A 10786-nucleotide genomic window follows, 5' to 3' on the forward strand; every position below is an offset into this window, starting at 1 on the left:
ATGCTCTTATCAGTTATTAGAGGGCAGAGTGAGTAAGAAGCTGAGTCACAAAGAACTTTCTCCCCTCAAGCTTTGCTGGATGACTTTTCTAGTGTGTCTTCCTGTGTGTCTTCCTGTGTCTCTCTCTCTCTCTCTCTCTCTCTCTCTCTCTCTCTGTGTGTGTCTACATAAGTCGAAAAAGGATTTCCCCTTTTGAAATCTTGCAATAAGGACGACGCAGAGTAGGCTATTTCAAAGACATGACGGGCTTTTGCGACACATCTACTCTATCTCTCGGCTAGTGCGGTTGACTGGATCCTAAGCGGAGCTTCTCAAAAGAAAACCGTGTTCAACCCATACAAGCCACTTCAGGTATGTCAAAACGTCAAAGATTGTACCTGCTGAGCTCTCTTTGTATATATATATATATATATATATATAATAAACGCATAGCTCTCTCTATTTTTTTTGTGTGGTTTTATGTTAATCAATCTTGCTGCACCTAGTTATAGTATTTTGTATAGTGACCACGCATGATTGAAATAGGAAGCGAAAATACTGAATCAGGTCTTATTTCTGTCACCATAGAATGCTATAACCTGTTTTTGAAAGCATATGGCTAAACCTCCTCTTGACTATGATTTACGACAAAAAACAGCACCATACACCCATTTTTGTTCACCCATCCATGTTGTGCAAAATTATTCTGTGTGTTATGTTCTTGTGTGTGTGTCTGTGTGTGTGTGTGTCTGTGTGTGTGTGTGTGTGTGTGTGTGTGTGTGTGTGTGTGTGTGTGTGTGTGTGTGTGTGTGTGTGCGCGCGTGTGTGTGTGTGTGTGTGTGTGTTTGTGTGTGTGTGTGTGTGTGTGGTCTCGAGACCACTTTCACGTGGTTTGATCTTGTATTAGACTTTAATTGGTTTCGATCTTGTCTTGATCTCAGGCATAGAGGTCGTGAAGCGATTTGTGCATATAAGCCAAGCCACTCATGCTCATCCCAAAACCTTACCATAATGCATCACTATGATTGCGCCCAAATCTTCCAATTTAACCAGCATAACAATAACAAAGATGCTTCTATTTTAAAAACATGTTATACGTTGGTTGTCTTTTTAATAGATGCTCTCTTTCCCATGTCGCTCTCCCCAGTGCTTACACAGCAGACTCACACATTTTTTTAGGTTCTATTTTGGTTGTATATAACACCTTTGTAACACCGTTTTCTAAGAGTGCATGTCATTCACATTATTCTATGTCCTCGCATGACGGTTGACTTGTTTTTGCATGTTTTCTAGAATTGCCCATTTTGTTTTTTCTAAACATTCTCATGAAAGTATATTTGATGGGTGAGCAGTGAGCACGTGCTTGCTTGTGGTTCATGTTAGGCTATTTCTTGGTCTGTCTCAAGTTCCTCATCACTCTTCACCGCCATCACTTACAAAAGGCTTTAACAGAAATGATACTCTACTATGTAAACAACCTTCTACTTTCTGCATCGTCAGCAGTTACAGCTTCTAGAAATACACAGCAGTTTACAGAAATAGTAATAACTGTTTTAATGCGTGTGTGTGTGTGTGTGTGTGTGTGTGTGTGTGTGTGTGTGTGTGTGTGTGTGTGTGTGTGTGTGTGTGTGTGTGTCTGTCTGTCTGTCTCTCTGTCTCTCTGTCTGTCTGTGTATTTTCAATCATTTACAATAGATAGAGGGAGAGAGAGAGAGAGACAGAGAGAGAGGCAGACAACTAACAGACAGGAAGTCATGATGCTTGTTTTCACATCCTATCTTTCCCCATCTGTGCATATGCTGCTTTAATTGACTCAGTGGCGTGGAAATGGATAAGTAATTATACTGTTATAATCAAGTGTCTGTACGCTTGATAGCCTCTCTCAACTTCCTTTGTCAGTTCTCTAACTTCTCTCACACCCCACCCCACCCCATCTCTCTCTCTCTCTCTCTCTCTCTCTCTCTCTCCGCCTCTCCTCTCTCCCTCTCTCTCTCTCTCTCTCTCTCTCTCTCTCTCTCTATCTGTCTGTGCAGACAAACAAGCGACATCTGTCTACAGCTGAAGCTATTGCTCAACCCCGTCACCATGGAGTTCACAGTCTCACGACTTCACAAATTCACGGCTTTAGCCATCATGCTAGCCCTTCACCTGCAACCCTCCTTCTCCTCCTCTAACGAGACCAACTCCTCTTTCCCGCCCTCCTCCTTCTCCTCCTCTAACAAGACCAACTCCTCTTTCCCGCCCTCATCCTCCTCCTCCTCCTCCTCCTCCTCCTCCTCCTCTTCGGGCCTCCCCCTCTCCCACAAGGTGGGCATCGGAATCCTGAGCCTGGCGCTGATCTTGGGTTTCCCCGGCAACCTGTTTGTGGTGTGGACAGTGCTGTGTCGCGTGCGCCGCCGCTCCGTCACCTGCATCCTGGTGCTCAACCTGGCCTCGGCCGACGCCCTCGTCCTGCTGACCGCTCCGTTCTTCCTGCGCTACCTGACCTCAGGTAAGCAGAGGAAAAAAACACTATTTAGAAGATGTTTTTAACGAAAGAATTAATGAGAAATTCGATTCAAACTACAGTGCAACATGCATACAGTATAAACCTAACTAGTTTGCGCTTAATTCATTGAGTTGCGTGTTGTATGTTTATGTTTTTTATTCATATGAAAACTCATCATGGTTGATATTTGATTTTGTGATTGATACCATTGTGATTCTATTCTATTATTATTATTATTATTATTATTATTATTTGTAAGGTTTTTTCAATTGAATCTTAACTGATACACTGTAAGTCGCTAGACAAAATAAATATAATCCTAAACACGGCATTTAGGCGGAAATCGAATAGGTAATTAAAAATGTAAGAAATATCCAAAGATATGTATCAGCTGTCAACTGCTTGAGGGCTTTGTTTCTTCTGCTAGGTAAAGGCTGGGAGTTTGGTGCTGCAGTATGCAAGAGCGTCCACTACCTGTGTGCCGTCAACATGTACGCGTCCATCTACCTGATCGCCCTCATGAGCGCTGACCGCTGGCTGGCCACCAGCCGTCCGTTCGTGTCGCAGCGGCTGCGCACCAAGCGGGCGCTGATGTCCATCCTAATGGCGCTGTGGGTGCTTGCCTTCCTGATGGCGCTGCCCATGCCTTTCTACCGCAGGTGAGTGTCTGCGTGTGTGTGTCTCTGTTTGTGTGTGTGTGTGTGTGTGTGTGTGTGTGTGTGTGTGTGTGCGTGTATGTGCGTGTGTGTATGTGTTTGTTATGTGTGTGCATAAGTGGCTGTTTTTGGGTGGCTCTTATTTTTATTTTTCATTTGCATCTTGTTCTGAAGGAACATTGAAAACAGGAAACCCAACAACTGTGGGTGAGGTTTTTTTCACCTTGAGCTTAGCAGACTATCACAATTCTCTACTGTGTGAGTGTGTTTAGAGAAAGTGTGGAGTGTGTGTGTGTGTGTGTGTGTGTGTGTGTGTGTGTTTGCACATGTGTCTGTATGCATTTGCATGCTATTGAGTCAGCACAACCTTCTATGTGCAAAGATTGTGTGTTACAGTTTTTCTCAATTGCTTTGATGCTTGTCAACTCGAAGGCCGTAACGGTATGCGTATCGAAACCAAAATCGCGACACTCATATCCACAAACCTGCGTTGCGGTGTGCAGAATCATGATACAGCTGTTTTAGTGTTTTTCCGGCACGTTGTCCAAAAATAACTTTATCAAACAGTAAGTAAACCCTCTCTACTTGCCCCGGTCTATCTCTAGTGTGTCAACCCCTTGGCACGCACATTTAATCCAAATAAAACGTTCACAATTGTGACAGTAAAGTAAACTTTGTTGACTGATCATCCCAATACCAATGTTTTTCAAGACTCAAAAGGGCCTGTCCCAAAGACAAAAAACACTTGTGGGGAAACTGAACAGTCCAATCAGTAGACTATGAGAAGCTAGCCAACTATGCTACTTTGTTCACAATATGTTCAGGCTTCAACCAGACCATTCCAAGTTGGGCTATTGATATGTTATTTAATAAAATGTGTAGGTTTATTCTCCCCAAACAAATCAAGGTATGTATCAAACCATAAGACAAAAAAGTGATTCAAACCAAATTGTGAGTTTGGTGTATCATTACAGCCATACAGCCTAATTCTGACATCTTGTTTTTAAAACAGTTAACACCCATGTCCGAGCAAAAGCACATTTTTCCTATGTCTGTTGAATTTTTTTCTCATTTCCACACATCCTCATCTTTAGTCCAGTTCAGTGTGCTGTATCTGCAGCCGGATGGGAGTAGTCTGAAGATTTTAGTGAGTGTGATAGTGTGAGTGTGTCTCTGTTTGGGTGTGTGCATGTGCAGTGTGTTGACGTTACTTCCACAATCAGCTGACCAGACTATAGTAGTTGTAGTTGATCATACATTCTCACAATTTTGCACTGTAAGAGAATGTCTGGTTTGGTTTGTGATTGTTTGCGTGTGGAGTCTCGATCTTCATCCTCACTGATCTACAGTAGATAAAGAATGATGGGGCGGCAACAATGGAATAGTCTATCCAGTGTTAGTTATAGATCAGTGGAAACGCCCCTCGAGGATCAAGGAGAGATGTTGAGAGGCACCCAGTGTTCCTTACTGGTTCAGTCATTTCTCGGGCTTGTTCTTCCGTTGCTGCAGCTGGCGGTAGTGCCTTTTTACATCTGATATAAACATTTAAAATTTATTTTGCAAAATAAATTTATGGTGAAGTCCAATTAAATTAATTGTACTATAGACAATATTCAGTTACGAGAATATTCACACTTTTTACTTATTGATAACTAAAAAATAAAACTTTATTGGAATATTTTTTTTTTTTTTGAATGAAGTCATATGGACAAATAGCACTGAATGACTTTTTACAGTGTTGTTGTTGTTTGTTGTTGTTTGTTGTTGTGTATGCCATACCACGTAAGAGTGTGCAATCCAGCTCTAAAATGATGCTGCGGGTCAAAAGAAAATTCACCTTAAATTTACATGAAATCTAATCATTTTTTATTATCCACATTCATTCTTCTCGATGGAATATCTCATGAGCTCTTGGCTCAACACAGGAGAACTCATATGTTGAAATAAACAGCAGCTCTTACCAAGTACAAGGTGTCAGTAAGGCCAAAGATTAATTTCCATGTCTTTCTATTATTTTCTGTCCCAGCAAAAGGCCATATTTCCCGAATAGCACGGTATTCCTCTGCAAGCCGTACCACTGGAACGAAGTGAAGCACGAGGTGTTCCAATACGTGACCGAGACGGTGCTGGGCTTCCTGCTCCCGTTCGGCCTCATCGCCGCCTGCTACGCCTCCGTCTTCCGGCGCCTGCGCTCCGCCATGTTCCAGAGGCGCGGCCGCGGCAACTGCCTCATCCTCCTCATCCTCGCCGCCTTCGCCGTCTTCTGGCTGCCCTACCACATCATCAACATCCTGCAGGTGAGGAGGGATGGGGAGAGAGAGAGAGTTAAAGAGAGGGAGAGAGAGAGAAAAAAAGAGAGAGGGGGAGAGAGTTAGGGTGGGGGGAGAGAGAGAGAGGGAGAGTTAAAGAGTGAGAGAGAGAAAGAGAGAGAGGGGGAGAGAGTTAGGGTGGGGGAGAGAGTTAAAGAGAGAGGGAGATAATTAACATGAACATCCTGCAGGTGAGGAGAGGAGGGGGAGAGAGAGAGTGAGAGAGAGAGAAAGAGAGAGAGGGGGAGAGTTAGAGAGAGAGGGAGAGAAGAAGAGGGAGAGAATTAGAGGGAGATGGAGAAGGGATGATGAGAGGGAGAAGGAGTGACAAAGAGAAATTGACAGAGAAAGAGAGAATAGGGGGACAATGTGATAGGGAAAAGGGCCGTCTTTGAACTCTCCTGGCTCCCTATAATATCACCCGTATCCCACAGGTGAGAGAGGAGAGAGGATAGAGTGGATGACAGAGGGAGGGATGATGGAGGGATATATAGGCAAGGGTGGATATGTTTGTGTGTGTGTGTGTGTGTGTGTGTGTGTGTGTGTGTGTGTGTGTGAATGACTGTGTGTGTGTGTGTGTGTGTGTGTGTTGTATTTGCATTTATGTGTATATATTTGTGTGCGTGTGCACTGTGCACGTGCGTTCTTGTGTGTGCATTTTTGGGCCTAATACCTTTTCTATAAGATTTGCTCAGTGACTGTTCAGTGACAGTTGCTGTTCAGTCTATCAGAACTCCCTGTGACGTGGCACTGTTACGCTCCCTAGCACATGTTAGATAAATTAAGCATATCAACATGTTTAATACAAGTGAAACAAGAGCCAGTGATCAAAATGTACAAACATATTGTATCTTTGCAAAGAGGGAGAATAGCACTGGGGGTGCTGTGGCGCAGCAGGCTACAGCGCCCATACCATGTACGGGTCCGAGTGCCCACGGGGACCCAGGTTCGAAACCGGCCTGCGGTCATATCCCGATCCCACCCCATCTCTCTCTCCCACTTGCTTCCTGTCTACTCTTCACTGTCCTGTAACAATAAAGGCAAAAAGGCCAAAATATACTTTAAAGAGGGAGAATAGCACAACACAATGGTTGAAGCCAACTCCGAAGAGCTTCATGTTTCACAATCACTTTTAAAGGGGAGGTTGCACCCCCCATCCATGTTGTTGTCCAATTGTCATGGCACACGCTAGCTCTTTTGTTTAACCATACACCCCAGCCCCAGGGCCATACAGTAGTTGTCCTGTCCCATGCTCGGCCTTGTCACTAACATCTTGGCTCCCTCAGGCTGTTTCAGAACAGCCACAACAAGTAGGGCAAAGTGGCCGGTTTCACAACTATGCATATTTCTCTACTACTACAAATAAACTTCTTCGATATCAGAGTTCAATCTGTTGCAAAACAGCATAACAAGTTATTATTACGGTTACATGAGTGAAACAACTGTAAAGCAAAATCACACATTTCTCCTGCAACACTTCAGTCATGAGTGCCATATACCAAGGAAGTACTGATGGTGTTTAAGATATTCTGCACATCAGCGCCACGCCAAGTGCTGCATGATGTGACATCCGCACTGGCATCTAGATCTCTCGTGAGATCCACCCTGTCCTGCACGCCGAAATAGTCTGGCTGAGTCCCATTGTCCATGGCCAGCACGCATAATCTGTCACGTTTGCAGAATGGCTGTGTGTGTTGCGTTGCTGCTGTGTTGCAGATCGGTTTGTGTTTACATTTGGAATCTTGCTTTCTTGTTTCTAATGTTTCTCGTTTTTTTTCATAACTGTTTATTGTGGTTTCTTGGAATGCGTACAAGGTGCACTGGTGAGCAAAATGACTGTGTAAGTCAGTGTTGTCAGGAACCAGAAACAAACAATATTTGCAATGTCAATGTAATAGTTTATCCTGAAGATGTTTGATGGTGTAGTAGATAATCTTGCTATCTGAAAGCCAGTCAAATGTGTCCATACCAAAATCATTGAAACATGACCGTATGGACCTTGCTTTGTGCACTGTAGACATACTGTAGGGAGGGATGGAGGGATTTATTTTTGGCAGAGACTATTTGCACCCGGGTGTAAATAATGAACATTACTATTTACACCCGGGTGCAAATAATCAACATTACTATTTACACCCGGGTGTAAATAGTGTAATAATCAACATTACTATTTACACCCGGGTGTAAATAGTGTAATAATCAACAATACTATTTGCACCCGATGTCTAACATCCATGTTCTCTGTCAATAGGCCTGTGTATTTACCAGCTCTACAGTAGGCCAGGCCTAATAGTTTTGAACAGTTTTTAGCTGTTTTGCCATGTCTGGGTTACTTGGAAGTGATTATACAAATATTAGGGTAATGAGTGGTCATGTGGTAGCTTCATCAAAGACAAGCTACTTTAAAGAGTTGTTTTCTGAGTTGTCTTCCAGGCAGCGCTGCCACTTGACTTAAAAACACTTAATCCTACTCCTAACCTTAACCCTAACCTTAACCTAACCTTAACCCTAACCTTAACCTTAACCCACGCCTAAGCGCCTTCCAGGCAGCGTTGGGGGCTCAAAGTCAAAACACAACCTTTCTAACAACTACTGAAGCCTACTTCTACTTAACTCTACTCATAACTGAAATAAAACCAGGAAATCTTTGACAGGTTCAAAAAGCACAAACTCTTATTTGCCGCGAGGTAACGTCATCTAAGAAAAAAGAAGTCATGGTGCGTACTTTGGCAGGCAAAAAAAAAAAAAAAAAAATCAGAGGATCGAACCCAGCATCTCGAGCATGGTAAATCAGTCACTTTACCGCTGTACTGCGCCCCGTTGAAAATGAAGGGGAGAATACTAATTATTGACTCACTTGTTGGGGTTGCTAGGTAACGGTAAACAAAACAAAAAGATCGTGTTTCTTGATTGTGCTTGCAAACGGACGGCTTTACCCGTTCACTGAATAAAGTTTGTGGAAATTTAGCACCACTTTCCCATCTCAAATATAGTTTTAATAATCCTAACTTGTTAGATTTAGGTAGGCCATCTCCTGCCAAGATGGTCCCGCTATGTTGGATAGCACGCATTTCCGGTTTGGGTGCAAATAAGAAAATGCCTCCATTCCACTATTTACACCCGGGTGCAAATAATCACTCCGTTTATTTTTAGTGAAGGAAAATCTTGATCAGTCACTCGTTCCATGAAAGAGAAGTAAGGATGTGTGGTGTGTGTGTGTGTGTGTGTGTGTGTGTGTGTGTGTGTGTGTGTATGTGTGTGGCTGCACAGTGCACACACCTGCATTTCTGGGAAGAGTGACTCACTCTTGTTTTACTCACTGTGGCACAGGGATGAGCCTAACTCACCTCGCGTTCTCCACCAAAATACTATTTTTCCAACCTCTTAGGGACAAAGCCTCCCACAGCTGTCCTTAATGCTTAATGTAATTGCGTGCATCCCAATACCGCCTGCCTGCCTGCCTGTGTTTGTATGTGTGTGTGTGTGTGTGTGTGTGTGTGTGTGCATTGTCTGCCCTGCCTGCCTGTGTTTGTATGTGTGTGTGTGTGTGTGTGTGTGTGTGTGTGTGTGTGTATATGTGTGTGTGTGCATGCGTGCACTGTCTGGCCTAACAAATATAAAGCATTATTTTTTCAAAGTGTCCCATGTGTCCCATCTGTCTGTCTGCAGGTGATTGGAAAGCTGGGTGATTACAAGTGGGCAAAAGATGCCGCAAGCGTGGCACGTCCCAACGTGACGGCGTTCGCCTTCTTCAGCAGCAGCGTGAACCCCGTGCTCTACGTGTTCGCCGGCAGCTCGCACATCCGCAACGCGGGCCTGGGCTTCATGGCGCGCCTCTTCGAGGGCACCAACTCCGACGCGGGCTCGCGCAGCAGTCGCACCAGCCGCAGCTCCGTGCCCGACGAGAGCTCGGCCTTCCGCAAGCTCTCGAGGAAGCTGACCGGTCGCGGAGGGAGCGGACCAGGAGGAAGCGAGAGTGTGATAGCCAACGAGGAGGAGGCAGCGAAGAAGGTGGCGGAACTGAAAACTCTCATGACCGTTGCGGAATAGAATGGGGAGGTAATATGTGTGTGTGTGAGTGTGTGCGTGTGTGCGTGTGTGTGTGTGTCTGTGTGTTTGTGAGAGAATGGGGAAGTGGCAGAGAAGGAGAGAGAGCGCAGAGCAGGGAGTGTGTAGCTGTCTGCGTGTGAGAGCGATGAAGAGAGTGTCTGTGTTGCACTGTGGTAAACTGAGTGACTTCCTGCGGCCTCCTGCAAGAGACTATTTTAGAGACTATTTTTATATTATTATATTTTACTGTGAATATTTTTTCGTCTGGCTAGTTTTTGTGTATATTGTCTCATGAGATGTTTTAATCTAATATAATTTCTTTGTCAAGTAGCATTGCAGAACACTTTATCTGCTTCTTTATATACAGAAAATATTGACATGCTCAGCCATAGGCCATAGGATTTGGATTGCATACATTATCATGTGTAATCCTAAAATGCCCTTAATAGACTACAGTACAACCCAGTAGCCATTTTCCCTTACGTAGATTTCCCCAAGTTGTTGTTTGACTTTTCATTCTTAAATAAAAGTCCAAATAATCATGTCATGTTTCATGAATCGTCTGTACTTTATTAATCTTTTAGTGGTAATTGCCATTGCTCCTTATGATGGTTACAGGGGAGTGTGATTTTCTCCTGTCAGTTATTATTTGCAATGTCTCTTTCTTGGTCATCTTTTGCAATCGGATACTTCCTCTCTAAGTCACAGAGTGTTCTTGGGTTTATTTTCCCCTGTCTCACACACACACGCACGCACGCACGCACGCACACACACACACACACACACACACACACACACACACACACACACACAGACACACACACACACAGACAGACAGACAGACAGACACACACACACACACACACACACACACACTCTGGTTATTACATTATGTCTTTGTTCTTATTTAGCATGGTGGGTCTGAGCCCTGTTCAGAGCTACTCTGTGTTAGTAAAGCGTGATGAAAACAGACCAACAGAGTGTTAACCACTAAACACTAAAGGAGTTCACAGAGATCAGAGATCAAGATATCATTTTGAAGCACTCCAAATAGAAAATCACTAGTGGTACTAGTATGCATGAGTAAAACATTTCAATATACAATACATCTATCTATCTATCTATCTATCTAGGTAGATACTGTAGATGGATAGATAGATAGAATATATTCATTTATTATACAGCTCTTCACAATGCAAGTAGAACGCTCCATTGTGGGTTGGTGTGAGTGTGGGGGTATTTGCATTTATATGTATGTATATATTTATGCGTGCGTGCGTACGTGCGTGAGTGTCTGTGTGTGT

At 43.7% G+C, this 10786-nt stretch overlaps 1 protein-coding gene across 1 annotated transcript; it reads left to right on the forward strand.

Moving 5' to 3' along the window:
- Positions 1-210: 210 nt before the first annotated feature.
- On the forward strand, positions 211-10026 carry ltb4r (leukotriene B4 receptor). The gene is made up of 5 exons (XM_062516818.1): positions 211-351; positions 2013-2470; positions 2895-3126; positions 5150-5420; positions 9102-10026. Exons 2-5 carry the CDS (start codon positions 2065-2067, stop codon positions 9480-9482), a joined length of 1290 nt encoding a protein of 429 aa, XP_062372802.1. The 5' UTR covers positions 211-351; positions 2013-2064; the 3' UTR covers positions 9483-10026.
- The last annotated feature ends 760 nt before the right edge of the window (positions 10027-10786 follow it).

This window comes from Sardina pilchardus, chromosome 16 (assembly GCF_963854185.1).
Source record: "Sardina pilchardus chromosome 16, fSarPil1.1, whole genome shotgun sequence".
NCBI classification, from domain to species: Eukaryota; Metazoa; Chordata; class Actinopteri; order Clupeiformes; family Clupeidae; genus Sardina; species Sardina pilchardus.